This window comes from Panthera leo, chromosome B4 (genome assembly GCF_018350215.1).
Source record: "Panthera leo isolate Ple1 chromosome B4, P.leo_Ple1_pat1.1, whole genome shotgun sequence".
In the NCBI taxonomy this organism is placed as follows: domain Eukaryota; kingdom Metazoa; phylum Chordata; class Mammalia; order Carnivora; family Felidae; genus Panthera; species Panthera leo.
Window position 1 is genome coordinate 121,084,677 of NC_056685.1, and position 17,866 is coordinate 121,102,542.

The following is a 17,866-nucleotide window of genomic DNA, read 5'->3' on the forward strand; positions in this document are numbered from 1 at the left end:
ATAAGAACCATATGATCCTGTCAATCAATGCGGAAAAAGCATTTGACAAAATTCAGCATCCTTTCTTAATAAAAACCCTCGAGAAAGTCAGGATAGAAGGAACATACTTAAACATCATAAAAGCCATTTATGAAAAGCCCACATCCTCAATGGGGAAAAATTGAGAGCTTTCCCCCTGAGATCGGGAACACAACAGGGATGTCCACTCTCACTGCTGTTGTTTAACATACTGTTGGAAGTTCTAGCATCAGCAATCAGACAACAAAAGGAAATCAAAGGCATCAAAATTGGCAAAGGTGAAGTTAAGCTTTCACTTTTTGCAGACGACATGATAATGTACATGGAAAATCCGACAGACTCCACCAAAAGTCTGCTAGAACTGATACATGAGTTCAGCAAAGTCACAGGATACAAAATTAAGGTACAGAAATCAGTTACATTATTACACAGTAATAATGAAGTAACAGCAGGACAAATAAAGAAACTGATCCCATTCACAATTGCACCAAGAAGCATAAAATACCTAGGAATAAACTTAACCAAATATGTAAAAGAGCTGTATGCTGAAAACTATAGAAAGCTTATGAAGGAAATTGAAGAAGATAAAAAAAAAAAAAAAAAGGAAAAACATTCCATGCTCATGGATTGGAAGAATAAATATTGTTAAAATGTCAATACTACCCAAAGCAATCTACACATTCAATGTAATCCCAATCAAAATGCACCAGCATTCTTCTTGAAGCTAGAACAAGCAATCCTAAAATTTGTATGGAACCACAAAATACCCCGAATAGCCAAAGGAATACTGAAGAAGACCAAAGTGGGAGGTATCACAATCCCCGACTTTAGCCTCTACTACAAAGCTGTAATCATCAAGACAGCATGGTATTGGCACAAAAACAGACACATAGACCAATGGAATAGAACAGAGAGTCCAGAATTGGACCCACAAAAGTATGGCCAACTAATCTTTGAAAAAGCAGGAAAGAATATCCAGTGGAAAAAAGACAGTCTCTTTAATAAATGGTGCTGGGAGAACTGGACAGCAACATGCAGAAGAATGAAACTAGACCACTTCTTATACCATTTACAAAAATAAACTCAAAATGGATGAAGGACCTGAATGTGAGACAGGAAACCATCAAAACCCTAGAGGAGAAAGCAGGAAAAAACCTCTCTGACCTCAGCCACAGCAATTTCTTACTTGACACATCTCCAAAGACAAGGGAATTAAAAGCAAAAATGAACTATTGGAACCTCATGAAGATAAAAATCTTCTGCACTGCAAAGGAAACAATCAACAAAACTAAAAGGCAACCAACGGAATGGGAAAAGATATTTGCAGATGACATATCAAAGGGCTAGTATCCAAAATCTATAAAGAACTCTCCAAACTCCACACCCAAAAAACAAATAATCCAATGAAGAAATGGACAGAAAACATGAATAGACACTTCTCTAAAGAAGACATCCAGATGGCCAACAGGCACATGAAAAGATGCTCAGTGTCACTCCTCATCAGGGAAATATAAATCAAAACCACACTGGATATCACCTCACGCCAGTCAGAGTGGCTAAAATGAACAAATCAGGAGACTATAGATGCTGGCGAAGATGTGGAGAAACAGAAACATTCTTGCACTGTTGCTGGGAATGCAAACTGGTGCAGCCACTCTGGAAAACAGTGTGGAGGTTCCTCAAAAAATTGAAAATAGATCTACTCTATTACCCAGCAATAGCACTGCTAGGAATTTACCCAAGGGATACAAGAGTGCTGATGCATAGGGGCACTTATACCCCTATGTTTATAGCAGCACTTTCAACAATAGCCAAATTATGGAAAGAGCTTAAATGTCCATCAAGTGATGAATGGATAAAGAAGTTGAGGTTTATATATACAATGGAATACTACTTGGCAACTAGAAAGAATGAAATATGGCCTTTTGTAGCAATGTGGATGGAACTGGAAAGTGTTATGCTAAGTGAAATAAGTCATACAGAGAAAGACAGATACCACATGTTTTCACTCTTATGTGGATCTTGAGAAACTTAACAGAAGACCATGGGGGACGGGAAGGGGAAAAAAAGTTACAGAGAAGAATGAGGCAAACCATAAGAGACTCTTAAAAACTGAGAATAAACTGAGGATTGATGGGGGGTGGAAGGGAGGGGAAAGTAGGTGATGGGCATTAAGGAGGGCACCTTTTGGGATGAGCACTGGGTGTTGTATGGAAACCAATTTGACAATAAATTTCATATTAAAAAAATTATAACATACACAGACAAGAAAAAAATAAAGAAAAAAAGAAACTTGAAGAATAAATAAGACTTAGACAGTTGGAGGGTGCACCCAAATAAATAAAGCAGCTATTAACAAACATAAAGGAAATAATCAATAGCAATACAATAATAGTACAAAACTTTAACACTCCACTTACATCAATAGACGGTTCATCTAAACAGAAAATCAACAAGCAAACAATGGCTTTGAATGATACACTACCAGATGGATTTAACAGATATATTCAAATAATTCCATCCTAAAACAAAAGAATACTCATTCTTTTTGAGTACACATGGAACATCCTCCAAAACAGATCACATATTAACCCACGAAACAAACCTCAGCACATTCAAAAAGATAGAAATCATACCATGCATCTTTTCCAACCACAACACTATGAAACTAGAAGTCAACCACAAGAAAAAATCTGGAAGACCACAAATACATGGAGGTTAAATACCATGCTACTAAACAATGAATGTGTCAACCAGAAAATAAAAGAAAAAATCAAAAAGTACATGGAAACTAATGAATATGAAAGACAACAGTTCAAAACCTTTGGGATACAGCAAAAGTGGTTCTAAGAGGGAAGTTTATAGCAATACAGGCCTATATCAAGAAACAAGAAAAGTCTCAAATAAACAACTTAACCTTACACCTGCAAACAACAAACAAAGCCTAAAACCAGAAGAATAAAGGAAATAATAAGGATTAGAGAATAAATAAACTATATAAAAACTAAAAAAAAAAAAAAAATAGAACTCATCAATGAAACTAGAAGCTGGTTCTTTGAAAAAATTAATAAAACTGCTAAGCCTCTAGCCAGAAGTATCAAGAAAAAAAGAGAAATGATTCAAATAAATAATATTACAAATGAAAGAGGGAAATAACAACCAACACCACAGAAATACAAACAATTAGAATATTATGAAAAACTACATGCCAACAAATTGGGCAAGCTAGAAGAAATGGAAAAATTCCTAGAAACATATAATCTATGAAAACTGAAACAGGGAGAAATAGAAAATTTGAACAAACCAATTATCAGCAAAGAAATTGAATCAGCAATCAAAAACGCCAACAAATAGAAGGTCAGGACCAGATGGCTTCACAGGTGAATTCTACCAAACATTTAAAGAGGAATTAATACCTATTTTTTTCAAACTATTCCAAAAAATAGAAGAGGAAGGAAAACTTCTAATTTCATTCTTTCAGGCCAGCATTACTCTGATACCAAAACCAGATAAAGACACCATAATAAAGAGAACTACAGACCAATCAATATCTTTGATAAACATAGATGCAAAAATTCTCAACAAAATGCTAGCAAACTGAATCCAACAATACATTTTAAAAAACCATTTACCTGGCACAAAAACAGACACATAGACCAATGGAATAGAATAGAAACCCCAGAACTAGACCCACAAACGTATGGCCAACTAATCTTTGACAAAGCAGGAAAGAACATCCAATGGAAAAAAGACAGTCTCTTTAACAAATGGTGCTGGGAAAACTGGACAGCAGCATGCAGAAGGCTGAAACTAGACCACTTTCTCACACCATTCATAAAAATAAACTCAAAATGGATAAAGGACCTGAATGTGAGACAGGAAACCATCAAAACCCTCGAGGAGAAAGCAGGAAAAGACCTCTCTGACCTCAGCCGTAGCAATCTCTTACTCGACACATCCCCAAAGGCAAGGGAATTAAAAGCAAAAATGAATTACTGGGACCTTATGAAGATAAAAAGCTTCTGCACAGCAAAGGAAACAATCAACAAAACTAAAAGGCAACCAACGGAATGGGAAAAGATATTTGCAAATGACATATCGGACAAAGGACTAGTATCCAAAATCTATAAAGGGCTCACCAAACTCCACACCCAAAAAACAAATAACCCAGTGAAGAAATGGGCAGAAAACATGAACAGACACTTCTCTAAAGAAGACATCCGGATGGCCAACAGGCACATGAAAAGATGCTCAACGTCACTCCTCATCAGGGAAATACAAATCAAAACCACACTCAGATATCATCTCATGCCAGAGTGGCCAAAATGAACAAATCAGGAGACTACAGATGCTGGAGAGGATGTGGAGAAACGGGAACGCTCTTGCACTGTTGGTGGGAATGCAAACTGGTGCAGCCACTCTGGAAAACAGTGTGGAGGTTCCTCAGAAAATTAAAAATAGACCTACCCTATGACCCAGCAGTAGCACTGCTAGGAATTTACCCAAGGGATACAGGAGTACTGATGCATAGGGGCACTTGTACCCCAATGTTTATAGCACTCTCAACAATAGCCAAATTATGGAAAGAGCCTAAATGTCCATCAACTGATGAATGGATAAAGAAATTGTGGTTTATATACACAATGGAGTACTACATGGCAATGAGAAAGAACGAAATATGGCCCTTTGTAGCAACGTGGATGGAACTGGAGAGTGTGATGCTAAGTGAAATAAGCCATACAGAGAAAGACAGATACCATATGTTTTCACTCTTATGTGGATCCTGAGAAACTTAACAGAAACCCATGGAGGAGGGGAAGGAAAAAAAAAAAGAGGTTAGAGTGGGAGAGAGCCAAAGCATAAGAGACTCTTAAAAACTGAGAACAAACTGAGGGTTGATGGGGGTGGGAGGGAGGGGAGGGTGGGTGATGGGTATTGAGGAGGGCACCTTTTGGGATGAGCACTGGGTGTTGTATGGAAACCAATTTGACAATAAATTTCATATATTGAAAAAAAAGTAAACAAACAAACAAACAAAACGTCTAGTCTACCCTAGCAATCTACACATTTAATGCAATCCCTATCAAAATACCAATAGCATTTTTCACAGAACTACAACAAACAGTTCTAAAATTTATATGGAACCACAAAAGACCCCCAAATAGTCAAAGCAATCTTAGAAAAGCAAAGCAAAGCTGGAGGAATCACAACTCCAGACTTCAAGTTATATTACAAAGCTGTAGTAATCAAAACAGTATATATGGTACTGGCACAAAAGTAGACAAAAGATAAATGAAACACAATAGAAACCACAGAAATAAACCCACAATTATATGCTCAATTAATCTTCAACAAAGCGGGAAAGAATATCCAGTGGGAAAAAGACAGTCTCTTTCTTCAACAAATGGTGTTGGGAAAACTGGACAGCTACATGCAAAAGAATGAAACTGGACCACTTTCTTACACAATATAGAAAAATAAATTCAAATTGGAGTAGAGACTTAAATGTGAGACCTTAAACAATAAAAATCTTAGAAGAGCACACAGATAGTTAATTTTGATGACAATGGCTGTAGTAATTTGTTTCTACGTAGGTCCCCTGAGGCAAGGGAAACAAAAGCAAAAATAAACTATTGAGACTACCTCAAAATAAAAAGCTTCTGCAGAGTGAAGAAATCAATGCACAAATCTAAAAGGCAACTTACTGAATGGGAAAAGATATTTGCAAATGACATATCTGATAAAGGATTAGTATACAAAATATTTAAAGAACTTCTAAAAGTCAACACCCAAAAAACAAATAACCCAATAAAAAATGGGCGGAAGACATGGACAGACACTTCTCCAAAGACATTGGCCAACAGACACGTGAAAAGATGCTCATCATCACTTATCATCAGGGAAATACAAACCAAAACTACAATAAAATATCACCTCACACCTATCAGAATGGCTAAAAACAACACAAGAAACAGTAAGTATTGATGAGGATGTGGAGAAAAAGGAACCATCGTGAACAATTGGTGGGAATGGAAACTGGTGCATTCTACTGTTGTTGGGCATGCATACTGGCAAACAATATGGAGGTTCCTCAAAAAGTTAAAAATAGAACTACCCTATGATCCAGTAATTGTACTACTGGGTATTTACCCAAAGAACACAAGAACACAAATTCAAAGAGATACCTGTACCCCTATGTTTATAGCACCATTGTTTATAATAGCCAAGATATGGAAGTAGCCCAAGTGTCCACTGAAAGGATAAATATGTGTTGTGTGTGTATTTGCATGTATGTGTAGTGGAATATTAGCCAACCATAAAAAGAATGAAATCTTGCCAGTTGTAATGATGTGAATGGAGCTAGAGAGTATAATGCTATGTGAAAAAAGTCAGTCAGAGGAAGATAAATACCATATGACTTCACCCATATGTGGAATTTAAAACAAAACAAACAAGCAAAGGGAAGGAGGGAGGGGGAGAGAGAGAGAGAGAGAGAGAGAGAGAGAGAGAGAAATGAACCAAGAAACAGACTCTTAACTATAGGGAACAAACTGATGGTTACCAGAGGGAAGGTGGGTAGGAGGATAGATTAAGTAGGTAATGGGGATTATAGTATCCACTTGTCATGATGAGCACCAGGTAATGTATGGAATTATTGAATCACTATACTGTATACCTGAAACTAATATACCACTGTATGTTAACTGAAATTAAAATAAAAACTTTTTTAAAATTCTTAAAATGAAATATCGAGGTGTAAATATCACTAAATACATACACAACTTGTATACTGAAAATTACACAATGGTGATGAGAAAAACCAGGGATCTAATTAAATGAAGAAATATACTACATTCATGGATTCAAAGATTCAGCATAATAAAGATGTCAATTCTCCCCAAAATGATATACAGATTTAATGCAATCCTATCACAATCTAAATAACATATTTTTAGATATAGAGAAGATTATTCTAAACTTTATATGGAGAGGCAAAGGAACTAGAATGGCTAAAACAATTTTTAAAAATAAGAATAAAGTGGAAATTAGTTTACCTGATTCTAGACTTATTATAAAGCCATACAAATCAAGACTGTGTAGTATTGACAGAGGGATAGACACACAGATCAATAGAACAAAATAAAGAAACCAGAAATAGACCCACACAAATATGCCTGTTTTTTTTAAAAAAATTTTAATGTTTTATTTATTTTTGAGAGAGAGACAGAGACACAGCGCAAGCAGAGGAGGGGTAAAGAGAGAGAGGGAGGCACAGAATCTGAAGCAGGCTCCAGGCTCTGAGCTGTCAGCACAGTGCCTGATGCAGCGCGGGGCTCGAATTCACAAGCAGTGAGAACATGACCTGAGCCAAAGTTGGATGCTCAACCAACTGAGCCACCCAGGCGCCCCCTAACCGATTTTTAATATAGGTGTAAGTCAATGGAAGAAAGATAGCCTTTACAACTGGACATTCATGGGGAAAGGGGAAAAAAAGAACATCATTCTAAATCTCACGCCATTGAGAAAAACTAGGTAAAGGGTATATGAGATATTTCTGTATTATTTCTTAAAATTGCATGTAAATCTAAAATTATATGAAAATAGAAAGTTTAATTTTAAAAAATTTAAAGAATTTAGTCATCTCTGTTCCTTGATATGTGTACATATAGATGAATAGAGAAGTCTGGAAGGATGGTCACATCAACATTTAAAAAACAAGAATTCAGTGATTAGGATTCAAAGCTTCCAGAATCAGCTCTTACCTGCAGCAAAGCTCCCATTAGTGATGCCAGTGCAGCCATTCCAATACACAGAGCTCCAAACATCACACCTAGATGGATGATATAAAAGCCAGTATAAAATTCAGACCCAGAGGATTCGAATTCTCAATAGAATAAGCTACCACACCTTTGATTCAAAGTAATTAATATGATTGTGATGATTGTGGTGAAAAATGGCCACATACATCAAAGCCAGACAAAAAAAAAAAAAAAAAAAAAGGAAGGGGTGTTTTCTTACAAGATCAGCAGAGTGCAAAGAGGAAAGAAAACTCTGATATTGTGTCTCAGGATTAATTACATTAGATTATATAAGTGAAAAATCCCTAGCATTAACTACGGGGACTTTAAAGCTAAGAACTATTGTGTTATTAATCTAATCCTCTATAAACATTTGTTTATAAAGGAAGGCTTAGGTCTCTGTTTTCAGTTTGCCAGAAACAGGACACAATCCAGCTCTGCTGTGTACAGCATGATGGGGGAGAGGATTAATAAACATCAGAAATTAGAGTGTTCTGATTTGAAGTGTCCATTTCTCCCAGGAAGTGTTCATCCACACCAAGGGGTGGTTTAGGACCTTTAGCCCTCTTCTTATCTCAATCAACATACCCAACCCTTTCTTGTTAAACTAGCCAAGAAAGATAGCATCAAAGACAAGTATGATATTACCCCTTCTACCAAATTGTTTCCCCACAACTTTATAGAAATTCTCAAGCCACCACTGCTGGCCAGATTATAGATTATGGGATTTTTTTTTTCTCTTTTGGCTTTCAATATTTTCCAGATTTTCTCCAAGTACATGTTTTACTTTTGAAATTAAATTAAAATTTACACACACACACCCAGATTTTTATTTTTGAAGACTTCCATTCAGCACAAATCACCTGAAATCAGTCAATATAATTTCCCACGCATAAAATTCAAAACAAAAAAAATGAATGATAGCTTTGCTCATCATAAAATTAGTGCATTCCTTATATCTATCTGACTTACACTAGCATTCACACCTTTGTTAATTATATTGGGTAAATGACCTTTTTGCACCTGAATGGAAACCTTACATTAAGTTTTTGCAAAGAGCTTGAGATACAATCATTTTTATACCTCTTAATCCTAATGTAAATGGTATTTCTAACATATTTAGCTTGATTCTTCTCTATCTGATTGCTCATGGATGGTCACCATTATGGGTTTTGGTATCAAAGTTACTGGAAACACATTCAAATCATTTGCCGTATTCTTCTCTATGATACCTTTACTGTACATATCTCAAGATAATGACTTTACATAACCCTTCAAAGTAAACAAAAACCTCATCTACACTAGCAGAGTTGATTTGTTATTAATCATTATCAACATCCTTCCTTGAGCACAAGCTAGTGCCTCTTGTTTTATATGCATTATCTCTAAACCTCATTGTACCCGCAAGGTGAACACATTTTGTTTCATTTTCCATATAAAGAAATTCAAGCTGTATTAGGTTATTGGGTTTGCTTAAGGCTAATAAATTGGTGAGCAAGATTAGGTCTGTCTGGCTTCAAAAGCTTCTATTGAAAACCACACAGTTTTGATAATCCTATAACAAACCAATCTAAATACTCTTTGGGAAGCATTGTATCATTCTGAAATTATGCTGCAGGATTAAAATTGGGCACCTAATAAAATTATGCAATGTTATTTAAATGTAAGGCACACTCAGGCGCCTGGGTGGGTCAGTCGGTTGAGCGTCCAACTTTGGCTCAGGTCATGATCTCACAGCTCGTGAGTTCGAGACCCACATCGGGTTCTGTGCTAACAACTTGGAGCCTGGAGCCTGTTTCGGATTCTGTGTCTCTCTCTGTCTCTCTGTCTCTGCCCCTAACCCATTTGCATTCTGTCTCTGTCTCTCTCAAAAATAAATAAACATTAAAAAATTTTTTTTAAAAAAAATGTAAGGGACACTGAAAAATATAAACTAAGTACTTATTCCAGATGATAGTCAAGACAATTACATATAGAATTATGGTTCAAAATAGAATATTATTTACTATTTCTTTGACAGTCTATCAGTGTTATTGGGTTGTAGTTAAAGATTCTTTTGAAAAAACAAGTTTGTTAGTCATTCATTCCAGAACACATATAACCAAAACATCAAAAACAAAAAATGAAGTACACTAGCCAGATTTCTTTGAGTCAGATTGTTACATTTGGGACATCTGGGAACTGGGGTCTTTAAACCTTTCCATTCAACTGATACTTAACCCCTCATAAGGTCCTACATCTATAAATAGAAGATGAGCCTTCCCTGTACAATTTTATTGACTATCTCTAGAGCAGTCTACATGTACAGACAGAATAGACAATCAAGATGGCTCAAAAATCATAACACTCTGTTTATCTTCAATTCATACACACAGACTATGTACTTTAAACTGACAGTGAGCTCTTAGGTAATAAAATGTGGGCTCTTGCCTCCAAACTAAGGGTATTTCTTAAAACCGTGGGCTAAAGTTTGGAAAGGAAAAGGGTTGGATTTTTTTCTGTAGCTAAGAAGAAGTTCAAAAAGAAGGACAGCCAAATAAGGAAATTGTTCTTTGTGGCCCCCTGACAATTAATCACTTGAAGGGTCTCCCAAATCTTGATTGCAAATATGGGATGGCTGTGCTTAGTGGCAGGCATGCATATGCATAGATGCACTTACACTCAGAGGTTCTTACTCTGTGTCTTCCAGGAAAAGGAATTTCTGGTATCTCTAAAAATCATCTCCCAGGGCTAAAATAGAATTGTGAACATGGAAACTTACTCAGTCCTTGGGAAATCCAAGAGAGAGACCTTTCTGAGAGTGATCTGAAGTGAGGTTTAACTAGATCTTCCACAGTTACTGCTGCTAAGGCATTAATACTGGAGGACACTGTGCTGTAAGAGAAAATCAAACTTTTGATTTATAATATTTTAACTTTAATAATACTTTAAGTAGGAATAAGAAAGGGGGAAACAAACTGTCATTGCTGAAATATAACCAGATTTCTACTATATTTTTCATGATCACAACATCTTCTTTCTGGAAACTGATATCATCCAAGAATGATTCAGTCAACATCCATAGGCTTAATAGTGAGAAAGGACAATTTTATGTTGCTTCCATTTTGCAATAAATTCTCAGTGTCTATGGAAACAATCTACAGACTACACAATACTATTATATAGTGACTTTAAAACTTATTTTTCTTTGTGCAGAGAAAGGACTATCATAAATCCTCACTAATATATGCCATAAATATCAATAATATTAATTTCCTGAATCCTCACTAACATACACTGTACATGTTAATCAAGAATTTCCTGGCACAGGGGCACCTGGGTAGCTTAGTTGGTTGAGCGTCCAACTCTTGATTTCAGCTCAGGTTATGATCCTGGGGTCATGGGATTAAGGCCTGTGTGCTGGGCTCTGTGCGTGGAGCCTACTTAGGATTCTCTCTCTCTCCCTCTGTTCCTCTCCTCTGCTCATGCTCTCTCACTCTCTCTGTCAAAAAAAAAAAAAAAAATCCCTGGCACAAACACTAGAAGAAAGTGCAATAAGTAAGTTCAAACACAGAACAAGAGTCTTTGGACAGTGCATATTATTCAGCATGTAACAGGAGATTTTAATTCTAATTTTCCATTTGACCATGCTTTATCTATCCATATATTTTAAACTGAGACCATAGGTACCCATTTTTGATAATCAGTGAAAACTACCACCAACTGATCATTATTATAGTGACCCTCCAGGGTAGGTGATGATGTATTAGACAGCAGGGACCAAGTTAAAAGTGGAGACTGAGGATAATAGACTGCTAGTCCACAGAGGTAAGACTGAAACTGAGAACAACAGGATACACAGAGTAGATTACTCACTGGGCCCTATTTGTGCTCATTTTCAGAATTCAGCTTTATCCCCCAAAATATCCAATGACAAAAGAAAGATCCCAATAGGGAAACCATGTACTGTTAGGGTCATAGTTCATACCTTAATGTTCCACTGTAAGCACAGGCCACAAAAAGTCCAGGAAGACCCGGATAATCTTGTAGAATGTCCAGTACCAAATAAGGCATGAGCTGAAAAATTCCAAAATTTACTCCTGAGTGCTATTTGCTACCAAATAAAATTATTAATGTATCATTTATCTTGTGTTCTTCAAGAACTAACGGAACTTATTCCACATAATTGAAATTTCTAAATATGAAAAATTATATTATTTAGCTGCTAACACTTAAAAGAATAGCACAGTAGTTAAGGATACAGATTCTAGATTCAGACAGAAGTGGTTTTTGTTACTTAATTTCTCTAAGACTCAGTATCCTCATCTGTAAATGAGGGGTAATAATACGAATCCCATATACTTGCTATAAAAGTTAAATGTAGAGCTCTTAGTATAGTACATGGAATATGGTAAATGCTTGATTAAAAAGCAGCTATTCTCAGGGCACCTGGGTGGCTCAGTTGGCTAAGCGTCCAACTTCAGCTCAGGTTATGATCTCAGTCCGTGAGTTTGAGCCCTGTGTCAGGCTCTGTGCTGACAGCTCAGAGCCTGGAGCCTGCTTTGGATTCTATGTCTCCCTCTCTCTCTGCTCCTCCCCTGCTCATGCTCTCTGTCTCAAAAATAAATAAAAACATTTAAAAATTTTTTTTAAAAAGTAGCTGTTCTCATTCTTTAGAATAATAAAACAATTTAAAGGAAACATTTTACATACCTCTATGCTTAAGCAAACAGCATAGTTAAATTAATTTAACTTGACTTGATGACTCAAAGATATCTTTGTGAACTTCAATCACTACCCAGAACTGAAAGTGTAATTACAGCTGCATATAGTATGAGAAATAGTGACAAGTGGAGAGTACCCTCAGGAAGTTTCTGAAACTTGCTTCTTTTTGAAAAGTTCCTGATATCAACTTACTTTTTGATAAGTTACTTAAGAAAAATAAATATTAAATAAGGATGGGAAAGTGTATTACTTCAGTACTATGTTACATGCCAGTCTTTTGGCAACACTAATTTTTAAATCAAAAGGGTACTAAGAGGATAATTTTCTAGGAAAAATTCCCTTCATTTGCATTGAAACATTCTTGATTCCTTCTCTGATAGTATAGAGTGGATGGCATGTCCTATCTTATCAGCCTCTTTGATTTCATTTAACAATAGTTTGTTACTATTAACCCACTGTTACAAGGGTCTGTGTTGAGTTGTTTTAAGAATTTCTCCACTTTATCCAAAGCTTACTAAATTTTTATTCTCAGAAAGAGAGAATAGCAGTTATCTCTCTATGAAATCAAGACCAAATTTTCCCAAGATAATCTTAAAAGTGTCACTTTAAGCAGTATTCCATATAAAACAAAAGTCAAGTTTCCACTGTTACTGCTATAACAAGATCTAAAATCCTCTACCCTATCATCAACTTTCTCAAAAGTTTTTGGGGTGATATTTCATATTCTGAATGACCCCCTCAGGTATAGGTAGAACTAGCAAGACCGACAGATAGAAAAGTAGTAAAACTGTATCTAAACACTAATCTTGCTTCCTCAGGGTGAGGTCCAGCATTGTGTCACAGAAATATATCTTTGCTCTCCTCAGGTTAAGATTTTGACCTGACTTTCTACTGACTGTGCCTATGTGCATTGTATCCCCAGGGAACTGTTAACTGGATTAACTTCTTAACAATCAACACAACACTGGAATCATCCAATTTGGAGGAAACCTTTCTTAAAAAAAAAAAAAAAAATCAGCACAGGCTCTCAAAATGACAGGTGCATGCATGCAAGACCCCATTCCACCCCCATTGTCATTCTATGACGAGTCTCAAGGTTAGGAGATTGTAGACATTTTCTGTTGTGATTGTCCAGGGGTAGGATAAGATAAATGAGAAACATTTTTAACATCCCTACTGTCCTCATTATATAAACTACAAACAATAAACATTGACAAAAAGAACAAAATATTCTTCACTAGAGAGAACATAAGGGAAGAGTGCCTCCATCTTCAGAGGAAACATGTTTCTTAGATTCTCTGAGCAAATAGGAAAGATCTATTTATTAACAGGAGGACACATGTGAAGATAGGGTTGAGATGCACAGCTCATTGAGGCTCTCATTTTCTAATCTCACAAAGTTGCATTTTTCTAGGAGTATGTGATGCATTTACACCAACATAGAATGCAGGTCTATCTTCTTTCTCATGAGTCCCCTGGGCACTTGATTTACAAACTAGTCTTAGAAAATAATTTGCGGGGGTGGGGGTGTCTAGGTGGCTCAGTTGGTTAAGCTCCTGACAACTTTGGCTCAGGTCATGATCTCATGGTTCGTGAGTTCGAGCCCCACATCAGGCTCTCTGCTGTCAGTGCAAAGCCTGATCTGGATCTTCTGTCCCCCTCTCTCTCTGCCCTTCTCCTGCTCATGCACACTCTGTCTCTCAAAAATAAACATTTAAAGGAAAAAAGAATTTTGGCAAGAACTCTGAGAACAAGAACTCAAGCTTTAGAGTCTAACAGCCCTGGATTTGAATTCTAGCTACCCTTTCTGAAAGGTTGTATATGGCACAGAGGTTCAAAGTTAGGACTCTGGTCGCAGCCTGCCTGAGTTTGAATTTTGGTTCCAGGTTTACTAGCTGGTTACATGATTTGTCTGTTTCTCAGTTTCCTCATCTTTGAAAGAGAGATAATCATAGCACCTACCTCAGAGTGTGGCTGTAAGGATTCAGAGTTGAAGTCTATATAAAGCACTTATAACAGTATGATAAGTGCTTGCAGCTATTCTTATTTATTAGCTATGTAACCTTGAGCAAGTTATATAACCTCTCTGAGAGCCACTCATTTCCTCATCTCTAAAATTAGAATTATAGGGTTGTGAGAATTAAAAGAGATAAAGCATGCAAAGCTCTGAGCATAGAATCTCATCGCATAGTTGGTACTTAGTAAATGTTCACTCATTAGATCTGTTTATCTATCATTTAAAAACTGGAAGGTAAGTCATTGATAAATAAGTGATATGAGAATAACCGTAAAATATTCTACACTACCATGGTTTGTGCATGGATTTTTTTTTTCTTGAACTGTGTTTACATTTCTACTCCCAGCCTTGAGCTATTTCTACTGATCCTTTGGCTTGAAATTTTTCCAGGTATTTCACTATTTTAATCTTGGATACAGCATTCTTCATTCTTACTATATTTGCTAAAATAAGTTTTTGTCAAATGCTTTATAGAAATTAAAGACAATTACATTGTATTCATTTGCTATTTCTCTACAAAAACAGGAACACTCTTTCCTCCCAGCTAATAAGCTTTCTGGGTATCCTTAATGCACATGTAAGAAAGACATGGTACTGAACCTGGTCTGGTGCCGACACTTTCTTGGCTGTCCAAGGATCACAGTCATGGTACCTGGAATATAGGGCGAGCCCACAAAGCACTGAGCAGGTGAGGATTGCCCACAGTCCCAGAAGATTGATGTAGAGAGACCTAAAGAAGTCAGCAAATGACAATTGTAATTTCCATACTAAAGATTAGGAAACTTGTAACATAAACAGAAAAGACCTTCATGATTACTCAATAAATGTACATTATCTTTTGGTTGTCAAAACTGCTATCTATTTTATTCTAGCCTAACCTTCTCTTTAAGCTCTCAATCAACAATATATTTGGAAATACATGGCATAGATGGGAGTTTCTCTATTAAATAACTATATTCTCCTGGTCAGAGTTCCATGGGCGTTATCAGCTTTATAATCATATGTAATTATATTACTTCAGAACTTCTTATCATGAAATAAAGATTTTTAATAGTCAACAGACCAGTAACCATTACTCACTTTCCTTTTAAAAGTAATGCAATTCTAAACTGCTAAACATTGTTAGCATCTACATAGCAACTCACCAAACTTGTTTAAATGTGGTTTGTAATATCATCTAATAAATGTGAAAAGCAAATCTGCATTCCTTGAACAGGTACCTTCCCAAACAATGTTCACCATTATAATACATGATGTGTGTTCTGGGAGAGTATAAAGGCTTATATAACATCACTGGAGTCAGACCTGAACATAAACGCTAGTTCGATCTATCATATGTGACCCTAGGCAAGTAATTTAGCCTCTGTGAACTTCAGTTTCTTCATTTATACCTACAGATAACAACGCCTACCTCACAGAGTTATAAGACTAAATGAAATAGTACATATCATATAGCTTGGCATGTAATAACATTTGTTAAATGGTAATTATTGATATTATGAATATTAATGTCATTGAGTTCTATGTCTTAATAATCAGTTGAATAGTTAACATTTCTCTCTCTCAGAAGGTGACTATATTGTTCTCCCAGGGGTGCTGTACTGGATACTGATACAAGCTGCCCTAGGCTGAAGAGAAGTACAACACCCAATATCATGCCTCTTTCCCTGGGGCACCCGTGTCCAATGACTAGTGGATTCAGAGGTTTAAAGGACAAGTCCCCTCATCCTAATTTGGGACAAATCTGATGAGTCAGCCCAAATTTAGAGCTTTCCCTAAGGCCTTGGCTGAGAATGCATAACAATCCAAATTCTCCCTCCAGTCAACCCTGCTTCCTTTCCATTTTCTTCTACAGGTAGTGATTTCCTAACAGACTGTAGCATGCCAGCCTCCATCTCAGAGTCTGTTTCAGGAGAACCCACCTCCAACAGGTGCCAAGCAACAGATTGCTAACCTTTCCCCTTGATTGACTAAATTTATTCTATGTTTTGTTATTGTTTAAAAATAGTGTAATAAGTGTATCTCATCTCCAAATCATCAGAAAATCTACACAGACGCTTTCCTGCTCTAACACCCTTGCTCATACATGGGTTTAATACTTTACTATATAGTCTTATTTGACTTTAGTGCCATTCAAATAGATTTCTTATCAACAACATCTAATACTGCCCCTGGTCAATCAATGTCAGTAGGTCTTAACTTTCTGGCTAGGATTCATTCTCACCAAGGAGCCAGTGTTAAAAAGTAAGAGAAAATGCATTTGCAACTACATGGATGGAACTGGAGGGTATTATGCTAAGTGAAATTAGTCAGTCAGAGAAAGACAAAAATCATATGACTTCATTCATATGAGGACTTTAAGAGACAAAACAGATGAACATAAGGGAGGGGAAACAAAAATAATATAAAAATGGAGGGGTAGGGGCGCCTGGGTGGCTCAGTTGGTTAAGCATCCGACTTCGGCTCAGGTCATGATCTCATGGTCCGTGGGTTCGAGCCCCACATCGGGCTCTGTGCTGACAGCTCAGAGCCTGGAGCCTGCTTCAGATTCTGTGTCTCCCTCTCTCTCTGACCCTCCCCCCTTCATGCTCTGTCTCTCTCTGTCTCAAAAATAAATAAAACATTAAATTTAAAAAATAATAAATAAAAAATAAATAAAAAATAAAAAATAAAAACGGAGGGGGACAAAACAGAAGAGACTCATAAATATGGAGAACAAACTGAGGGTTACAGGAGGGGTTCTGAGAGGGGGGAATGGGCTAAATGGGTAAGGGGCACTAAGGAATCTACTCCTGAAATCATTGTTGCACTATATGCTAACTAATTTGGATGTACATTTAAAAAATAAAAAATAAAACAAATTAATAAAAAAAAGAAAAGAAGTAGGAGAAAATGATTCCTCTGAGCTCAGGGATTCTGCCTTGTTAAGGAGACCCACTGGGCCGTTCCAAAGGAAATTGTTTTTTATTAAGAAAGCTCTAAAGCTCCAATTCTGGTCTTTTTGTTATAAAATTGGGCTTTTTGAGTTTCATGTTCCCAAAGAAACAAAAGAGTATGTGCACAATTAATTTGGGAGAGGCATCAGCTCTAGCATAGATTTAAAGTCCAGTGGATTACTGGAAGTATAAACTACATTCCTTCAAAGTTCCTAAAAATACCAGAACCCCTAAGCTCACTTTTGGGGTATTCTATATCCAGTTACTGTGCTGATTTTCTTGTAGATCTTTTATTACAGAATGTTCCAAAGACAGATCATGTTTAAACCAATTTACCCTCAATATATTGAGTTCTGACATGTGACATCACAATATTTTCATGTTTTCCTTTG

At 36.4% G+C, this 17,866-nt stretch overlaps 1 protein-coding gene across 1 annotated transcript in view; it reads right to left on the reverse strand.

Annotated features, from left to right (window-relative positions):
- The window catches only part of SLC5A8 (solute carrier family 5 member 8), a 53,306-nt gene that overhangs the window by 18,280 nt on the left and 17,160 nt on the right, over nucleotides 1-17,866 (reverse strand). The window contains exons 7-10 of the mRNA XM_042944660.1: nucleotides 15,139-15,268; nucleotides 11,785-11,873; nucleotides 10,579-10,691; nucleotides 7,782-7,849 (exon numbers count right to left, since the gene is read on the reverse strand). Coding sequence (XP_042800594.1) covers nucleotides 7,782-7,849; nucleotides 10,579-10,691; nucleotides 11,785-11,873; nucleotides 15,139-15,268 — 400 coding nt within the window. The remainder of the gene's footprint in view (nucleotides 1-7,781; nucleotides 7,850-10,578; nucleotides 10,692-11,784; nucleotides 11,874-15,138; nucleotides 15,269-17,866) is intronic.